General features: G+C 41.3%; 1 protein-coding gene across 4 annotated transcripts in view; it reads right to left on the reverse strand.

The window, feature by feature from the left end:
- Positions 1 to 4,200: 4,200 nt before the first annotated feature.
- Positions 4,201 to 21,014, reverse strand: part of limk1a (LIM domain kinase 1a) — a 49,231-nt gene continuing 32,417 nt past the window's right edge. For all 4 annotated transcript variants that reach the window (XM_069534108.1, XM_069534107.1, XM_069534109.1 and 1 more), the window contains 13 exons: positions 16,987 to 17,096; positions 15,433 to 15,648; positions 15,137 to 15,242; positions 14,431 to 14,642; positions 13,762 to 13,948; positions 13,447 to 13,533; positions 10,599 to 10,730; positions 10,369 to 10,428; positions 9,713 to 9,778; positions 9,151 to 9,319; positions 8,924 to 8,979; positions 7,551 to 7,708; positions 4,201 to 7,380 (listed from right to left, as the gene is read on the reverse strand). In XM_069534108.1, coding sequence (XP_069390209.1) covers positions 7,206 to 7,380; positions 7,551 to 7,708; positions 8,924 to 8,979; positions 9,151 to 9,319; positions 9,713 to 9,778; positions 10,369 to 10,428; positions 10,599 to 10,730; positions 13,447 to 13,533; positions 13,762 to 13,948; positions 14,431 to 14,642; positions 15,137 to 15,242; positions 15,433 to 15,648; positions 16,987 to 17,096 — 1,734 coding nt within the window. In that variant the 3' untranslated portion in view covers positions 4,201 to 7,205. The remainder of the gene's footprint in view (positions 7,381 to 7,550; positions 7,709 to 8,923; positions 8,980 to 9,150; positions 9,320 to 9,712; positions 9,779 to 10,368; positions 10,429 to 10,598; positions 10,731 to 13,446; positions 13,534 to 13,761; positions 13,949 to 14,430; positions 14,643 to 15,136; positions 15,243 to 15,432; positions 15,649 to 16,986; positions 17,097 to 21,014) is intronic.

A 21,014-nucleotide genomic window follows, 5' to 3' on the forward strand; every position in this document is an offset into this window, starting at 1 on the left:
AGCAGCAGCAAAGTTACAGCAGACAGACAGTGTTTCACTGGTCCCTGCATATAAACTATATATAATGTATGAGCTCCATATTACTGCTGCTGCCCTTTAAAACAACTGACATCATTATGTATAGCTCCAGATGCAGTTTGAGTGAAAATACTTGACGTGCAAATGCGACTCCTGTGCACTGTTGACAGAGCAAACCAAGGAACAGATCATTTAAACATCCAAAGCTCTCTGAATGAATCTGCACATTCAGAGCTGAAAACTTCACATTACAGAGATGCAGACAATGTGATCAAAATAACTGCTGTGATGGCTACTCGCTCCACTTAATTTTTCTTGCGGTTTATTTCTTGACCTACATGCAGAGGTCCTGCACCAGTGACGCTGTCAGCGCAGCCACAGATAGAAGCGAGATGGGTAGTATCTCTCTGCAAGGCTTTTCCCTGAGGAATATTATCCACTGCTGACTGTGCCACCCAACCACACGCCGCTAACTCTCCCACTGGGTGCCCTTCAGTGTTAGACATTATTTTAAAGTGATTCTGATGTCGGTGGACTGTGTTGCTGCAAGTGGGTTATGGGCTCTTGATATAGCAGCTACATTTGCACCTACAGTTAAGAAGTTCATATTAGACCAGAAGGTAATTGAGAAATGTATCGATACATTGCATAGTCACTGTCTTGTTTGCGTGTTAGAAATAACTTTGACCACAGTGCTGCAAAGAAATATCATAGAAATGTAGAACAGCATTTTCCAGAAACACTAACAGAAAAAGTCAGACATGGAAAAACTAACATTTGAACTTGGCACCAATGTGTAAAATCTGATGTGTCTTAACAAAAAATGAACAGGCAAAGACCCACGGTGAATCTTTGGGCATGCAGTTTCATTCTCTACAACATGAAAAGGTAAAAAAAACCTTGAACAATTTGACAAAGGTTTAAAACATCTAACTACTGATGGCTGCTGAACTAGCTTCTGGTTAAACCACTGTAATAATTCATAGTGTTATATCTAGATCTATTCACAGATACATGAACACACCACTAGTGAGAGAAATAGTTCCCTTTGAGTTCCCTTTCAGCTTTGGGAAATGTGCATCAGAAGCCATAATCAATACATGCAAAGAAAACCACATGTAAACTCAGCACTATCTCTCTTTACTCTCTGCACATCACACACTAGTGCTCTCACAACCTCCCACTTTCTTCACTCTTTCTCCATCTCCAACACACCAGCCCTCTATGTACAAATCACTAAAATAAGCCTGATGTTTCAGTGTAACTGTTGCCTCTAGTACTAAATTACAAGCCCCTGAAAATAAACAAATTGTTTTACAAAGAGATCATGTCTTTGAAATAATGAATAGTAGGGATCCTGTCTGAGAATTTCTTATGTTATCCACTTCTTGCTTTGTGAAAATATACTATTAGCCAATGTCTAATGTTTGATATTTCAAAAACTCAGTTAAAGGTCCAGTGTGTAAGATTCAGGTGAAAGGGAACTATTGGCAGAAATTTAATGTAGAATAATCCTCATGATGTTTTCACTAGTTTGTTTCATCTTTGTATGAATTGTAGTTTTCTTTACCCTAGAAAAGGCCCTTTATATTTAAATACTTTATATTTACATCGAGGGGGTCCTCTGTATGGCGGCCGCCATATTTTTACATTAGTAAAAACTGGGCAAACTAAACACCAGAGGTTCTTTTTCATCTTTGGAAGGGGAGGGTGAGATGAGAGGTGTTCAGCTGCAACATGCAACTTCACCACTAGATATCGCTGAATTCTACACACTGCACCTTTAATAAGTGATTCAAAAAGATATTGAGCAGGCTATGGGAGCTTGAAGTGACAAGATCTCAATGACAAACAGCAGCATTTACTAGATTGAAAGCAACAAAAACCAAATTGGCTGCAGTTTATATAATCAATAACTAACATCAGTCAGTTTTCAGCTAAAAACATGTTGATGATTCCAAACTCTCAAATGTGATAATTAAAACGTTATTGCTTCTAATATTATGATAAATGTGATGCTGTCACCTTGAGCTCTGTGAAATGTTGTCCACTGTTTTCTTGTTATTGAAGACCGAATTATCAATCAATCGATCCACAAAATAATGGATGGTCTGTGATCTGTTGCAGCTTTGCAGCAAAGTGTCAAATAGAAAGTGTTAATTGTGTTAGCCTACTGAAGCACTGTCCACTCTCCTGCTCTGAACCCACAGAGGTGTGAAGTGTGTGGAGCTTCTTGACACAACAACCTGAGGCAGAGCTGCTTGTTTCACTGCAGCGTGAGAGTAAATAAGAAAACAGTCTTTGAGGGCTTTAACGCAGACCTCACATTATCGGTGCAACCCAGCCATGTCTTCAGTCCTGAAATAGTTTAGTGTGGTACCATTCTTGCATAACTGCAGGATCACACAGTGCTGCTGCTCTGGACTCTTCAGGGCTTTTCTTTCAGCAGGACGAAGTGTTCCCTGTGTCCTGTCACGATTACCCTGCACCCATAATACAACACGCACTCCGATATTCGGCTTATACACAACATTTTAGCCGTTAATGCTACGGTCCTCAATGAATCCATTTTAACTGGCGACCTGCTGGGTGCACTGTGATTTAACCCAGGAGACGAGCTGCACCTGAGTGAAAACATCCCACACACGGTCAGGTGAGGACGGCGTGGAGCTTCAGGACTCACCGTGGTTGAACACTGCGGAACGAAACCGGTTGATGCTGGACAAATTCTCCATCGCTCAAAGTTTCAGTTTGCGTCAACGGCTGCTGCGTCCTCCTCCGTCTTCTTCTTCGTCTTCTTCACCTCCTTCTTCTGCTCCTCCGGTATTTCCTTAATTTCCTCAGTCTGCGCACAACTGTGGTGAGATGACAGTCTGTGAGTGTGTGTGAGTGTGTGTGTGTGTGAGTGAGTGTGTGTGTTTGACCGGACAAACCCGTCCCCCCAACGTGTGTGTGTGTGTCGTTCAATCTGAAGCTCGTGTTGCCATGTTACACTGAACGCGTCTCTGTTTACGCCGCCAGCTACAAATTGAGCTTTATTTTAGTTTATTTTGAAGCCCAGTTGTTTACATTTAGGAAAAAAAACTACACCGATTTCTTCTTTATCGGTCCACATTTGTCAAGTTCACTTGAATGTGCTGACTCATATTGATAAATGATCTAAAATTAGAAGAAAACTTAAAATGTTCAGGAATCTCAAGCAAGTTCCGGATTTATAACTAGAATGCTTCCGATTCATTGGTTTCAGAGTTAATGCTATACTTGAAAAGTGTAAGCAGCGCTGAATGAAAAACAATGGTTGCATGCTCAAATGTAAGTTGTGAAGGTTGTTTTATCCCCCTCCTCTTTCGTTTCATATATAAAAACCGCCGGAGCCCAAATAACCAACAAGAACCTATTCAAGTCGTCCATTAAATACAGTGCAATTCACGGAAAAACGTCCAAACTGGCAACGCGGACACACGTTCCCGCCCCCTGTCGATGACGTCACGATACTCCCGCCGCCACTGCGTCGAAATGAAAACAATCGCACGTGGATGAGATGGGAGAAAGGTCACGTGCACCTCAGAGGCCAAACATCTAATAACAGTAATAATTGTGATCATAAAATGAAAGGATGCTATAACAGCACATTCATACAGGAGGGGGGGGGGGGGGGGTAGATGTGGCCTTAATGACTTCTGCTGTAAACGCCTTGGTACCTTTTATACTTTTTGAGTTCAAGACTACTTTTCAGTAAAGTAAAAGACGAAATACTTCTTCCATCACTAGTATTTTGCAGTGTTTATAGTAAATACACATGTATGCAGCTGTATTTAGTTTCTGAGTGTAGGGTTATTTACCCCTTAAATCAAAAGCAGCGTTAGATTGCGACATCTAGTGGTTGATTTGTGAACATCTTTTTACTGAATTAACCTGTTACTTCTTGAACAGAATTTAACTTTGTTTTAACCTCTTCACTGTAGCTCATACATTTTCTCCACCGGGATAACGCAGTACTCTGTGTACTCGTATATTGTTGGAGCTGTGGTGCTTTATTCTCTGTATGTGCTTCAGTAAGTGGAAATAGTCTGATAATGGTGTGAATACAAGTGAAGCTCAGATGGTTCTTGTCATTGAGATTTCATGAGCTGACAGTGACAGAGAGACGTCATCATTAATGAACACACTGTGAGTCTTTGGTTTGTTTAAGGAGCAACAGTTTTATTTTTAGCTGTGACAAAAGGAAAAAGAAACCGTCGCCTCCTCAGAGTCTACATGTTCACGTTCAGGATTAAAGTGCAGAATTGTTTTCACAGCTTGTGTAAAAAAAATTAAATAAGACAACAGAAGAAATATAATATTCAAATATCAAAACTGACAATGGAGATCTGGAAAATATAAATATGATACAGAACAAGATGAAATCTAATACAACATAGTGTCAGCAATGATATACAGTCCACTTGGATCAGGCTTGCACTTATGATACAATAAAACAAAAAAGAAGGAAATCTGTTCACGTTTTTTCGATTCGTTGGCAAGCCTAGCTTACAACAAAGGCACAGCATTGTTCAGAGGTAACGATCCTTTGCAAAGAAGTGCTGCTGAGACATTCTCACTGATCATCGACACGTCTAACATGCTCAACATGGATCAAACAGGAATGGACACAGAAACAAAGCCACTCACGTATACTACATGCTCACGGACGAACACATCAACCAGCAGGGGCTCGGTTGACAGAAAGCATGTGTTGTGTTATCAGCCTGTTTATATCGACAGAGGGTTACATGCACTCTGAGTGTCTGTGACGTAAGCTCCGGAAAAATTTTACGGCCCTGAGCCAAAAAGAGTGTGAAGAGAAGGTGAGAGGTGAGACAGGCCGGGTTAAGTGCTCTATCATCAGCAGTGGTTGCAGCCTCGGGGGGCATCACATGTGAAAACAAGCAAGTCAGAAACAACACAGGACATCTTTCACAAAGGACCAGTCTGTAGGCAGCAGGCAGAGCTGGGACATCACATCCTCCAGGTAGCAGAGACCAGAAAACATATTGTCTTGGCAGGTATTCAAGCGGACATGAAAGTGGAAAATAGAATTAATATTTCCCCTGGTGTATGACTTAACTTTACGATAAAGCTGCTTTCAGACATTCACTGAAGATAATCTCCATTCTCCAGGGGGGCTGAATGAGAGAATGCAAATGTTGAGTAAGAGGCTCTGGACTTTCTCTGGAGTTTGTCCTGCCAGGCCCCTGGTAAAAACTCTGGACCCTGATCCATGCTTAAAATGCATTTGAATCATCAGAAACGTCATTATTTAATGTTGATATAATCCAGTTTGCTATCAGGAGGATGAAATTCCCCAGATCCCATTTTTACAGTTGAAAGGCTCTATCAGTGTCTTGCATTCATATGTCTATCAACCTGAACTGACATAATTTATTTCCTTATCACAAGTAGCCCAAGAGAGGAAATCAACAAACATGGCTTCAACCAGCCATTTGGTAGGATAGTGCAAATTAAAGTACTCAAATTTGTACAAAAAGATTTCAGTGGTTTTATATATATATATATAAATTTATATATATATATATATGTGTGTGTGTGTATAAACAACAAATGCTGTGTTTTTTTTCCTCAATTCCTTTATAGCCTGGCTTTCTCTCTCAACCTTTTTTCCCCTTTTTTTCTTATTTAAAATCACATCAGTTAGATACAAAAAAGGAACTTGGTTCAGAAGCTGGGCAGACCTACAGTGGGGCATCATGCAGCTTGTGAAAACAGCAGCAGGAAATTGAAATTGAAATAAAAAGATTTTTTTAGATCAGAGATACAAGTCTTGTGTTAGAGGGTGCAAGAGAGAAATGTGACTGGTGGAAGAGATGACTTCTGAGGAGAGCGCATTATTGATGCAACGCACGCAGATGGATGTAAGGACGCACACAAGTATATACAGTGATATTTACAGATAGCATTTACATGTAAACAAAGGAGGAGGGACAAATGTGAGACAGTACCTTGTGTTTTCCAACACTAATCGAATAATGGGGCCAATGAAATGTTTAGAAGTATATTTTTGATGGAATGAAATGACAGAATGCAACATTTACTGAGACGTTTCATGGTGATGAGATTCCTCATCTCTCAAATGCTAATAAAAGCCTCTAACCTGCCACAGTGGCATTGCCCCTTTAACTGCAGTCCAACCACCACTCTCCTTTTTTTCAACCGGTCGGCCAGTAAAAATATGGCAATGTAGCGTACGTATATAAAATATGTCTGTACATTTACAATATTTAAAACATTTACAATGTCGCCAGCTATGTACAAGGGTAAAAATGCATGATGTAGTTTAAGTTGCCACATGAATGTGAATGAGATGCACTAAAAAGCTTTTAGAAACTGGGGAGGCAACGTACCAGATTTGTGATGTGTACCGATGTGTTTCGTCAGTGCTGCAAAATGAATGAGGGAGAGGAGCAGCAGGTCTGAGGTCAGAGCGACACGATGAACCAGGATCTGACCTGACGGCGTTATTTAAAAAGTCTACACTCTTCAGTGAGCTATTTAAAGCTTGAAAGGGATTGGTTTGACGTGCACTAGTTAGACAACAACATGATCTTAAACTCTGTGTCTTAAGCGACAAGTCAGGCACCTCTCCTTTGCAATTTTCATGAATTCAGTTTTAAGATCCAAACCGAAAAGCAAAATCAAACCAAACGCAGAGAGAAACACCTGCAAACACAGACTGCACCATGTGCTCTGTAGAAAATAGGCTGAAGTTCCACTTTTTGGACTAATTTATGCACGTGGATACACACACTACGGTTACTACAGGTTTTCTTAAAAGGCATGATGTTAAATCTACATGATTCAGGAGTCATGATTTGAAAGTTAGATCTGATTGCATATGACATGCTCCACTTTAGCTTTTGGTGCAGCAGAATCAAGCTATCGCAGTTAATGTCTCTTGATTTGACTGAATGCTTGCCTATGTGTGTGTGTGTGTGTGTGTTTATGTGTGTGTGTGCATCTTGCACAGGTGGCTTTTCACATCCACATTTTCCCCCTGAGTCTATCCGTTAAGCCTGAGCCTTCAAACACGGAGGGGTATGCTCATGACTCCTCTAGGCACCACACCACCCGCGCCAGGCGGTCGCCACCATAGTGGCATTAATTCAACCTTCCCACACCTCCTGTCACGCTCAGTCCTGCTCCGGCTGTTCAGGGTGGGTGTGCAGGCCGTTTTCAGGACGCACCATGCTGTGGTTCTCCCAGAAGGCCTTGTGCAGCGTGTCCAGTTCGGACACCAGGGGCAGACCAATGTCCAAGTGCATCTTGAGGTTCTCCAACCACTCCCCCAGTTTTGAGAAGGCAGGCCTAATGATAAAAAGGAAAAACACTATTATACAAACAAAAGCAGATAACATAACCTCCTTGGCAGAGGTAATAACACTGAACTTGGAGTGAGAGGAAAAAACTTTGTGTTGGGTGAACTGTCCCTTTAAATACAGTAACATTTTAGTGTGAATCTATTGTTGATGTCTGACCGTTTGTCTGCATCAAGGTCACAGCACAGAGCAGCCATGGGGAAAAAAGCAGGGGGACAATCTTGGGGACAGAAGTGCTCCAAGAAACCAGACACGTTCAATCCGAAGTCCATCGCCCTGGGGAGGTAGTCCGGGTCTGCATTCACCCTGCCAATTATCTGGAGGGGGAGCAAGAAAATCACAGAGAGAAAGAACAAGACAAGTTAAAGATGGAAGGATTCAGATTGAAGGGAGTCCTCTGAAAAAGCCTCCAGAGTCCTTTAAACAACCCTCCAAACTGAAGCTGATCATTCCCAGCAGACCACAACTACTGTTTGCCTGCCCGTCAGAAGCCACATGAAGACAGCTCTGCTTTCCTGCTCTCTCTAAACCCTGCAGTATTTTCTGGCTAATGGTGTCCATGTGGAGAAGTCATACTCTGAACCCAAACTGTGAATGGTGTGAGGCCAGGCCCAAAGACTTCCACACAGGCTCTGCTCAGCCCCTCCAGGAATAAGGAAATTTGTACACATAAAATTACTGAACACTGTATTCTATTTTTTAGAATTTTGCAGAAAAAAAAGTAAGCTTTCGTAAACAGAGAAGAAGAGAAAACTCAGAGACATAATTATAGCTGAACTTTGATTTTGGTGTAATTCATTGTGTAATAAAGCTGCAACACTTCAGACTCCAGAAGGTTTTAAATTAAGGTTTTGCAAGTGACAGTTCAACTACTAAAGGTAAAAACAGCTCTTTTGTTATTGTTTTGTTATTTTGGAAGATTTAATAAATACCAAGACAGTGAAAGCATGAGGGAACCATTCAAGCCTCAATCCTTTTACCCCCACCAGGCAGGTTATGTTTCAGCTGTTTTGTTATTGCAGGATTACGAAATACTACTGAGATTTCAATGAAATTTTGTGGATGGGTGGGACATGACCCAAGGATGAACCAATTACATAGATCAGCACCAAATCTGGATTTTTTAATTTTCTTTTCACATTGTGAGACAGGGTGTTTTCTAACATTTAAAAATTTGGTGCAGATCCAAATCCAGATCTAGTGAATTTAAATACAGTTTCTGTTGGGCCTTGGCAGAGGTATGTACACACCGTAGTATCATTCTTGTTTAGTATTACTCTTAATTATTATTAGCACATACCTCCACCCAGGCTAACAGCTTATTTTACCATATTAAAAAATGTGGACAAAAAACATCTTGGATCTGCCAATTTAAAGATCTGCTAAAATCTTGGGTCATGCCCTACCTCTCCACAAAATGTCATGAATCAATTCAGTAGATTTTGTGTAATCCTGCAAACAACAAACAGTGATGACAATATAACCTCGCTGAAATCGTAGCTATCTACTAGAGAGTGTGCAGGGCCACTCACCTCACAGAGCATGATACCAAAGGAAAAGATGTCCACTCTCTCGTCATAGCTCTTTCCTGTGAAGGAGGACAAATTGAAGTTTTACATTTAATATAGGAGGAATACAGCACACAATCAACAACTGCACTGCAGTGACAGTAGTTTTCCGTAGATATTTGAATGTGAATGGGTATAATTGAGTAAATCTTTATTTAGGTATGAAATAGCAATATCCCTGTAGCTCATACCATGGATCATCTCAGGAGCCATCCAGTAGGGGTTTCCCACAACAGTGTACCGCTTCCTGCGGTCAGGCCTCTTCAGACCTGGCAGTTTACCCTGCGACAACTTCTCCTCGTGCTTGTCATCGATCATGAGCCGCGCCAGCCCGAAGTCAGCCACCACCACTGTGTTGTTCTACACAAAGAAAATCCAACACGTCATAAACAATGAATGCTGCAAGTGAACATGCTGCCTGTCACTGCAAAAGGTAACAGCTTCAAGGTAACAGAGGCGTCTCACAGAGTAGAAGAACTTCACATGTGACGTGAACAAAACAAACTTCATGTGACACATGTACAATGATCTCTCTGTTTGAAGGGGGTGAGCTGGAGGTTAGTTGTGTGCCGCGAGTATTAAGACTTAAAGCTTAGTGTCTTATGGCTACTAACTAACAAAGCTCTCCTTTATTTCTGTATTTGAACTGCCCCAGCTAATGACAAGTGCACCATGTTAAATCCTCAAAGAAAACACACTGTATATGCACAGGTATGCCAACAAACACACACACAGGACTACACATGCTCTTACCTCTCGGACGAGACAGTTGTGTGAGTTCAGGTCCCGGTGGATTATGTTCATGGAATGCAGATATGACTGAATTGACAGAGAGACAGGAAGAATAAAATGAAGCCTTGAGTGGTTATCTCAATGCCAAGAGGAACAATCCTGCTTTTCTTCATCTCAAGTAGCTGCTGTTGTAAATATAATCAGTAATGCACGACATTCATCACTGTGCTCAAGGGAAAACACGAGGGAGTCGTGGTCTAATCCTGCAAGAATTCATGCCGTAATCTGCACAGAGGAAGATGGAAAATATCGTACACATTATGAGCAGAAGTGTTGTAGCTCACTGTGTGTGTGTGTGTGTGTGTGAGTGAATGGAGCCCTTTGAGAGTCTGATAAGAGGAGGAATGTTTTATATAAATACAGTAAACATTCACACACACATCAAGAAATATTAGATGTACAGATTAAATCTAAGTTTTTGATCATATAAACTACTGCAATACTGTTACATTGCAGCTGTGATTCAGGAGGTTCAGTGAATCCTGGATTGTCCTTGGTGTGTTTGTGTGTGTGTGTGTGTGTGTGTGTGTATGTGTGTGTGTGTGTGTGTGTGTGTGTGTGTGTGTGGTATGAAGAGTGAAGCCCGTTTACATGCACTTTTCGATCTTTGAACTCACCATCCCAGCAGCGATGTCCTTGCCAAAACTGACCCGCTGGTTCCAGGGATAGTTGCTGTCCTGTGAGAGAAAACAAAACAAATGTCAATGTCAAAAGTGCTGCTGATAAATTAAGCAAAGTGCAATGAGGACCTGATCATTTCCTCGGGCACAACCAGGCCCTTCCCCATGCATTTTGAATAGACAACAGGAAATAGACACGTTCCTGGAGGTGCACCCCCCATTCTCACCATTTTCTTGATGATTTCCCTTAAGGTGCCTCCTTTTATGTACTCAGCGATGAAGTTGAGCCTCTTGTCTTTGTAGAGGACTCCGATGAACTTGAGAACATTGGGGTGTTCCAGGCAACGCATGACCTTCACCTAATGAAACAACACAGAGCCTTTTTACACACTGACACAACCTCTCTGCAATAAGTCAACATCAGTGATACTAGTTGTTTATCTTGTAAAGTCTGAGGTCATTCTGCTGGTTCACACTTAGTCTCTGCTCTTTGCAGTTCTTCTTTCTACTTATAAAAGTCATAACCACACCACTGTTCTAAATGTAAGAGTAAATAGCAGTTGAACATTAATGTGGGTTGAGTACAAAATATTTTGACTTTGGGTGAAATAAAACTTTGAAAGAATTTCGGGACATGCGCTTTTATACTTTTCCTGCTGATAGTAAGTTGAGAGATGTGATACCACTGTTAAAAGATGAATATGGTACAGAGAACTATGTTACATATAATGTAATAACCAAAGATCTCCATGTGCTCAGCTGAGATCAAGTATTTTACTTTTGACTGTGGAAACTGGACTAAACTTTAATTTAGTGAAGGAAAGGTGGAGAGTGAGTTTCATGTCTCTTTCATTGTAAACTGTGTAATCTTCTGTGCTTTTAGATAAAAAAGACAGTGATTTTGTAAATACAGGTGATGTGAAAAGTTATTTGGAAAAAGTCTGGGAGAAGAGAAAAAAAGCTCCTAATTAAATCAATGTATAAATATGTAATAGTTCTGTTTGTGTAAGTTATTTTGATCTCTCTACCTTTTCTGTGTCATCTAAAAACACCAACATTACACAGAATTTAAAGTAAAATGAAGGAAAGAAAGAAAGAAAGAAGGGAAAGATTGTTTGGCTCTGTCCAAATTTAACACAATCCACCTAACAGCACAACTGAGACTCACAAAGGATGTAATGGATGTTAGGATGTTAGTCAGGGTGTGGGTAACCCTTTGACCTTTAACCTCTAAGCCCAAGATGTTATATATATTGTTATATTATTGCAACCGACCAGGAACTGTCTTTGTGCTAGGCTAAAAAAACTGCTCACCATAGCTTTCAGTTTAGCATACAACCATCAGAACCATTACAACTTTAATGTGACAAAATGTGAAAGTAGGAACAGAGTTTATGATACAAGTGTGAGAAACGACATTAGAGTCCAAGTTAAGTTTGACAACTTTTCTCAGCTACAATGAATCGTTGATCTCACAGCGGTCCCAGTGGGTAAACATACGTGCCACTCATCCCATCAATGAGGGTTCTGCAGTATTTTAGTACAGAGCTTTTAAAACCCAACAGAATACCAAAGTTACCAGTGAATCAAAAGCTTTGCCTCAGCCTCAGTCCTGTGACTCCACTACACAATTTGCTTTACTGATTTTTAATGCTACTATTTCTCTTTATTCAAAGGCATTTCTAAGGCAACAGAGAGAAACTTGGTTCAAAGCTGTGGTTTAATCGGTTACATGTGCTGCTCAGAGCGACACCTCATAAAACACTTCCCTCCCTGAAGCTTGGGCTGTGAAGAGAAGGAGGACACATATCCCTGTTACACACATAAACCTGAAATATTACCACTCAAGTCTCGTGATGTCTTTGTCTCAAGAGTTTGGTGCATTCCTGTCTTATGTTCACCAGAGAGGCCGTGAAGCACAAGATCACAAGAGGCTCTGTGATGTGAGATATGGGCCACCTACAAACAAACAGCCTGAGGGAGTAATAATAACCACGCTTCATTGTGGTTTGTTTTACTTCGTTGTCATCCACATTAATCACAAAGCAGAGACTCTTTATTATTGTAGCTGAATAGTAAAACAAGAGCCCCACGTACATAACATACATACGACCAAAGGAGAATAAGTCTGTGAACTTCAAACATCCTAATTAGAAGGTCTTTAACTGCAATACCAAACATCATATAGGAACATCTAGGCCACTTCAAGAGCAACTCAAACCCTCCAGTCTAAACTTCTCTGCAACCATTAACTCTATGTTATCTTTTCAGATTAATGGAAGGATGAGAGTGAGAGGTGAAGTTTTTGGAGGCTATTTCTCATTTCATTTTCGTCTGCATATGTTTGTCAGCAAGGTTATGCAAAAACTACTGAATGGATTACCATGACACTTGGTGGCAGGCTGGGTATGGGTCAGGAAAGAACCCTTTGTATTTGGGTGCAGATCCAAATCAGGGCAGATTCAGGGTTCGTTTTTCAATTTCGGTAACATTGTGAGACGGCTTGTTTTTGTCAGTAATTTCCTTGATTTCTCAGAGAATAATTAATGGACGCTGATGAACAATAATCAGGCATGTTCAGGGGATATTCAACACTGTATGGAGTTTGGTGCAGATCCAAATAAAAGTCCAGATCTAGTGAATTAAAATGTGGGAGGACAGCTATGTGCTCTACTGAGTCCCATTCCAGTTTCATATCTTTTACCTTAACTTATTAAAGGAGGAGAACTGCTCCTGTTTTATTCACTCATGTCCTACATTCACATGAGAGCTGCTAATTTTAACCTCAATCTCCTTCTCAGGCACAGACACATTTTCCTCCTTTACTTTCTGAGCACAGATTATTCCAGGCTGGTCAACGTATTCACACCTGAAACTTTCAAACAACAAATCTTCTTCACAAACCTTTGGGTTCTTGCCACTTATTTTAACATCTGAATCATCTGTCTAATAGCTGACTAAATCATGATTATACTAATATTATTTGTGAGGTGAAGGCTTACTAATTTCATTTTTCTGTTTAGGACACAACATGTATCTTCTTTTGGCCTCTGATTACAATTAAGTAAATCTTACCTCTTTCAGGAAAGTTCTCTGAGTCTCGTCATCAAAGCGAATCAACTCCTTCATCACCATCACCTCCCCCGTCTCCCTGTGGGTCACCTACAACCAAACACAATGACGCAACAAATCAAGTTCAGCAAACAGCTGGAAGAAATTATTATTATTATCCATAAACATTTGATTTTGACACTGACATTCAACTTGTATGTGAAAATAGGACTTTGTGTTAAACATCTCAATGCTGCCATCTTCTGGACATCACAAGTATAACCACATGAAAACGCCATGATGATATGATGTCAGTGTCTCTTTAACCCCCTCATCTACCTTGATGGCCTGTCCAAAGCAGCCCTTCCCCAGCACCTCTCCGTGGATGAGGTCAGACGGGCGGAAGATGCGGTGCGTTCGGTTTGAAACGACGCGGAGCGACTCTGATCGATTGATGTCCTTCCTCTGGGAGATGGGGGATGCTGCGTTACTGGAGCCTGGTGATTTATCAATACTGCAGCTCCGCCTGGAGGGTGAGAGGGAAGACAGTCAGGGTGAGAAGAGGAGGAATGAGTCAAGGAGAGGGAAAAATAGAAGAAACAGCAATATACATACTGATGGGACAATCTCATTAGGATCTCATTTATTTGACTTCATTCTTATTGAGAGCAAATACAGTAAATGCTAAGAGGATGATGGGATCATTATTGTAGATACACTCTAAAGTTTGAGCCTTTATGTTGATAGTGTGAGATAATATTGAAGTAAAGAAATACAAGACATTTTTCTAAGTCTAATATTTAATTAACACACTGTTGTGTAAAGAGTGAAATCACTTCTACAGTGAGTGGATTTTAGAGCTTAAGAGTCCAAAATGTTTTTTACTCACAAGTAACTATATATTGATTTATACATTTTATCACCAGAGGGTAAAAGTCATTTAAATATCTGTACATTGGGTACATTTCAATAGTTTTTCTATCGTGCACTTCTGTTTGTATTTCTTACGTGATGATGCGGGATCTCAGGTTGCTGATGTCAGGGTTAGGGGGCTGAGTGATGGGCAGGATGGGTCTGGGCCCCTCAGACAGGGGGCTGGACAGGGGCCCCTCCACATGCTCTCCAGACCCAGAGGAGTCTCCCTCTGGCCCCTGACTGTGAGGGTCGTGCTCGATGGTGAGCTGCAGCAGCCGGCTCGTCTCCTGGATCAGTAAGTCGATCTGGAGCAGAGGAGGTGGTTATGGGATGAGTCAGAATTAGAGGAGCGCATCTGTCTCACAGCTGAAGAAACGGTCTGATGGAGGAAGAAAGCTTTAGAACACTCAGCTTGGATCTGTTTGTATGTCCAGTGAAATGAAAAATTCACTTCTGCTGCTTGGTGCCTCAAGCGTTAATGAATATTTGATTTCCCTCTTACCACAGAGAAATATTAAACTTTTACAAGTCTGACGCTCAACAATTAACCATTAGTACAACTTCTATATTACAAGGCAGGTTTCAACATGCTACATTTAAGACTTTTTAAGACTACAATTTCATTTCAATAATTTCATTGTTCATGTAACAAAACTAAAAACCTTAACTTGTCATTTCTTGTTCACTAGATCAAACTAGCAGCACAGTACCAGTTCGAACAGGAGCATGAGAACATTCAATGCACTGTGGTTTCATTTGCATATTTGCTATAAAGAATAATAACCAGTGTGGTGAATACCTCGTCCAGAGGAACATTGTGAATAGGCGTCCCGTTGATTTCCAGGATCCGGTCTCCAACATGAATGGAATTCTTCACATCTGGACTGATGCAGTCTGCGTCCACTCTGGATGAAGAAGAAGAGGAACAGATAACAGATGATAAAATAACTTTTCAAACACCTATCTTAGCTCATTCATTGTCCTCCCTCTCAATTGCACATTTTAAAATGAATCTCATCCGTCACCGTCCTCCATTTTTAGTCCTCCTATCTCTCTCACACACACACACACACACACACACACAGATCGACTCACTGGGAGACTCTGATGGTATGTCCATGATCAGGGCTGTAGCCGTTGGTCGGGCTGAGTGGCTGATCGATGGCCACAGAGAAACCTCGCCCTCTGCGTCCGTTGTTGCCCTCGGCGGTGGCTGGGATGGACACCAGTGTAACTGTGTGAGGGATTCGCGAGCATGGCGAGTCTGGCAGCGACACCGGGGTGACGATGGTCTGGTAGTAACAGTGACCACTGGGTCCAGAGAGGAAGAGGAGACAAAAGATGAGAGAGGGAAGGATGGAAAGAAAGAGGGCAGTTATAAAAAAAAAAAAAGGAGGTTATGAAGTCAAGAAAATGAAAATCCTCGTGAGGTCTTTGGCTCGGTAACCATCCATGAAATCGTAAGAGGAACGTCAAGTTCTCATTACAACCGTTTTCACAGCATCACATGTTGTTGACAGGATGTTGCTTTAGCTTTGGAAAAACACTGTGCACTCATTGTGCAGACGTGAGGGCCAGCATGACTTCTGAAAAGTCAAGTGTGTGTTCCAAAAATTTGGAACACACTTTACTCTCTCATTCATGCGTCATCTCTATCAGACGAACAATTTGACGTAATCGCAGATTTCTTCTCCTGCTCCCAGTTGAGAACAACAGGAACCTGAAACAAACACATAATAAGATCCACGAGAGACTGATGTTTTTCATAATGCTCCTGATGTGAGATTTACTGATAAAGACTGTAACTGCTGTTCATCACCTCAGCCAAGGTTGTGTCTATTTGCAGCATTAGGCAAAAACTACTGAACCAACTTGATTAAAACTCAGTGGAAAGGTGGATTATGCGCCTAGTCAGCCATGGTGGAGGTAAGAGCTCTGGGTGCCCTCCTAAATATAAAAAAAAAAAAAAAAGTGGGTATCTGTGGCCCTCACTGGACTGTAATAAACAGGACCATTTAATCAGGATCATTTAATTCAGACCAAGTGTATCAGTAGCATTTTTTCAGCTTTTCAAGGATTACCAACTCTAGCTTCAATACCACTGAACTAATCTGAAAAGACTGGTTTTCTGCAATGCATCTGTCTCCAGCTGCAAACGTCTGCATTTTGAGTAGTTTCTAACACGTTTCTAGCTGGAAAAAGTAGCGTAAAAAATATCAAAAGCAACACATTTCAGACCATAACTTTAAATACGCCTGATAAACGTGCGGTTGCCCTGGTTTTCCCACTGTGCTTTGTGTCAGCCGTCCCCACATTTTGTGCTAATGTCGACAATAAGTTCTTTGAAGTCCAAAATAAGCTGCATAAACTTCAGATTCTGTCAGTCAACGACAGCTTTGGCTTCTTCTCTGTGGGTTTGGTTGCACTTCAAAGGGATTTCGAGTGGATTAGTTTGTGGTAGAGGAGGGAATTAAGATAACTAACTGAAACAAGTAATATAAGTTAGAAGGAAAGAAAACACACAAAGTAAAGAGGCACATTCTGCATTATCATGGCTGCCAGTGCTGAGACAAATAAATAAATCATATTTTAATTTTGGCTTTGAAAGATTTTGATATTCCAGCATGTGAATCTTGTATTGAGACTCACCAGTAGAGTTTGGATCTCTCCACCAGAGCGTATGTGTCCCCATCACCGATGAATGCCCTGCAGTTCAGGCAGGTGAAGCATTCTGGGTGATATTTCTGTTCCCCTGCGACCTGTTAGAAAGAAAACATTAAGCATGATTAAATAAATATTGTTATATAAATTTTCTAGAAACTGTAACCCACAATGTTAGAAAGTTAAAGAGCTTGTTCTCTGGTACAGACAGAAAACAGGGATCCATAACGACAGTGTTTGTGGTGTGACCAGAGCAACAGGCAACATGAGGCTTTATTAAATGTCGGAGAAGTAGGGCGAGGTCTGGCCGCTGAGGGTAAAGCTGAATTACAAGCTGGGAGATTGAGTTTAGTGCAGCCAGATCCCCCTCCAGGGCTTAGGGCAGTTTTGCAAAAAAGAAAAGGGAATTGAGTTATGGCCAAGCAACGAGGGAGGCAATGAGCAGATTAATCAGTGTGGCAGATCAGAGCACGATGCTGCAGCTGGAGGTTTCACTTCTGGGTGTTCTTCAGACCAGCAGGAGAAAACCGGAGACAAAGATCGACTGCATCATCATCACTGAGCGTCCCACCTACACTGCTCCTCATTAAATCTGTGTCCTCGCTTGTTGTGACTCTGAAAGACTGAGGCCGCTGCCTTCACATGTCAATATTCGTCCTTTTTAACTCTTTCTGGTCATTTTTTAAACGCCCCTTGGATGCAAATGACCCAAACACTCCGCCACCTAATTGTCTCTATGATTAAACATGAACTACACATTTTTGCTTTGAGAGGCAGAACAATTTGAAGGGAGCTGGGCCCCCTGACAGCACCTCTCAACCGCAATGATCTGCAATGCTAATTCAGTGTACTGAGGCAGAGGAGGGGCAGTGCACCCAGGACAACCCCACAAAGAATAATCTATTCAATGCAAATTAAAATCGAGGCGAAAACATAGATTCCTGCGTTAAAACTCCTTAAAATACAATTGAATGGCTAATGTCCAGTTTCACTGTGTATAAATTCTGCTCATGAAAAAACTCATCCACTGCTGCAGCCTGTAAGTAAAATGAATGCAGAACAGACACGTGGCCCAAATGGTCGATACAAGCAAAACAAAATGAGGGCTAAAGAGGGAGAAAATGTGAGGATCAAAGAATCAATAAAATCATTGTTTAAAGCCACATGTCTGCTGCTGCCCCACCCTCCTGGGAGAGCAGCATTAAAACTACGAGTGCACACAAACAGATAAACACATGCCACCAGCCCTCCGGCTGCAGGGAGGAAGACACCTTGCTTATTAATTAACAGCTTTTTAAGTAATTCATTGGAGCAGCTCCTTCCAGCTAAACACCAGAAAAAGATGCCACCACTTGGCCCAGATACCCAGAGAAGTATACTGTAACTAGTCTGGCTTATTCAAATCCTCTTTTTCTTTCTGTTTGTAGAGTAAAAATGACAAAGATTTGGAGCTACAAATAATTCAACTGTAAGATTAAAAAGCTCTCCTCTTGACTCCATGTTGTTTAATGCTCGAGCTGATCATAAAAGATCGTAGAGCAGGAGGAGAAAACACAGGCGTTGTTTAATGGACACGAGGATGAGCCAGCTGCAGGGCTTAATGACCATCTTCATTTCTTTATTTATCCTCCAAGCAGCCTCGTAAAAAAGGAGGCATTAACAATTACTGTCAGACATCAGCCAGTTAGAGGATACGAATCAGAGAGAGGAAAAGGAGAAGAGAGAGAGACGAGAGAGTGAATGTAAGGAGGACACCAAAGAGAGATCCAGAGAGATCATTTTAAGGTTAAATACAACATTTTGGTTTTTATGTTTTGAGTTTGGCAGTGTGTGTGTGTGTGTGTGTGTGTGTGTGTGTGTGTGTGTGTGTGTGTGTGTGTATATGACTTAAGTGTCGCCCTACAAATGGGAAAGACAGGAAAAGGAGGACAGCTGGACGGAGATGAAAAGGGCGTGTGGCTGCTACACAACCTGACATGCTGGCTGCCATTTGCTTGCCATGCAGCACACACACACACACATACACACACACACACACACACACCCTTCCTCTTTAAAACCACTTCTGACAGGCGACAGCTGCTGCCCTCAAATTTAGGACATGCTTCCTCTCCAAAGTGTAGAGATAAAGACAGATAACAGATACGTGATGTCAAAGCTGTGACCGCCTTGCAGCCTTTACAAGACAGACTCAAGAACCATCGCATTGTGTTAACGCCCCACAGCTTCCGTTCCTGATGCTCACTCCACACGGTGGTGCAGCTTCACGTGTCCTCAAGCCTCCAAGAGTGTACTTCTTTATTTGTGAGTTAGCTCATCATGCCCATGACTGCGTGTTAGCCGGTCATGAAGCCTCGTGGCCTCGTCTTCTTCTAGCGGCGAACCAGACTGTTTGCACATGTCTCCCTGGGGGGGAGGGTGAGCGGGTCGATGGGGTGCAGGAGGAAGTGGGTCAAATTGCAGAACAAAGCTCTGTTGCCAGGGGTGAATAGGATCTCCATCACATTAACTCTACTTACATTAAAGTATTAAAATATGTCTCGTATCCAGATTGTGTCTAGATCGAATTTTAATCTGATTACATTTACACTTAGTTTTATATATGTGTCTCCACTGTCCACACTGAGATCTGATTGAGATCCGATCACTTCTTCCAGCTCATGTTACATCCTCCTGTCTTTTCCAAAGGTCCCAAACATCAACACCACAAAAAGATGAGTAGACGATGTTAATTCATGAAGCCTTGGTTTTGTGTGTGCTTGTTTTTTAATTGGTCTCCATACACAACTGTCTCAGCAAGCTCCCCGCAGCTGCTGCTACCTCACAGGTTTGGAACAGTCACATGTGGTTTCCACTCGTCAAGTTGTTGTGTGTGGAATGACAATGTAACTGCATTTACACTTAAGTTCATGGTGGTCACACTGTATGTCTGACCACCTCCAGATGTGGTTTAACCAATCAGATCACAATTGTGCATCTTGGGTGCATTTACACTTTTGCTTTCATGTGGTGGAGCTCTATCTGATTGCAGTCTGTATTTTAATTACAAGTTTCAATGGCATAATTGTGACCTAAACTCCATGAATGAACTAAAGGACATGTAGCTCAAGTATGAAGTGCACTGCGTCTTTTGTAACTCAAACATCGAACCACTTTTATTTGTTACTCTTTGATACAAAGTCTAATCACTGTAACATTACAAAATTATATCATAACAGTTGATACAGTTATCATTAGGATCTTAGAAAAAGAGAGAAAATAATGCATTTAAGAGTTAAAACCAATGCTTACTTTATAAGACACACCAAATTGAAGCAAGGTATAATTGAAGCAGTATAAAACTAGCAGTAACGGTCAGCCTCTGAGACTGTTGACTGAGGCTGTCAGGGCCCTTCAGTTTTATTTGTTTTTAAAGATTTATACGTGTGACCTTAAGTTGGGCTGCAAAATGGGAAAAGACCCTTTCAGCCATCTGGAGGAATTTATGACTCTAATACTGTGTGACACTAAACAGTTGAGAAACATGTTGGTGGGTTTCTCGACCATTCCTTCAGGCCATCAGTCGCCCACTTATCCTGAGATGAGGTCTGAGTAATAAAAGCTCTGGACCTTAGAATTAGTTTGTACAAAATGTCAGAGATGTCAGACGTCAGCAGAAATCTGCAAAAATATTCTCAGAGGGTATTTTGTTGAATAAGAAACAACTTCTACTTATTTGCTGCTCTTTATATTGGTTATATTTCAAACAGAGTAATTTAGTTAAACATTTCACGATTTCCCACGATGTTCTAATTTCCTCATTCATGTGTGCTTTGTTGATTGTGTTGTGAAAGTGTGTCAGGGGGAGTTTGCAAAGATAAGGAGCAGCTGTAGATAACAACTGTTCAATGTCAAATAAAGAAGAAGTTACTTGAAATGAAGGCGACAAATATCTGATGAGTGTGTCAGGAGGATGACACATCTGAGGGATTTTTCATTTAAAAAAAAAGACTTTTCTAATGAAAGCAGTAGAGATC

Source organism: Paralichthys olivaceus, chromosome 11, assembly GCF_024713975.1.
Source record: "Paralichthys olivaceus isolate ysfri-2021 chromosome 11, ASM2471397v2, whole genome shotgun sequence".
NCBI lineage: Eukaryota > Metazoa > Chordata > Actinopteri > Pleuronectiformes > Paralichthyidae > Paralichthys > Paralichthys olivaceus.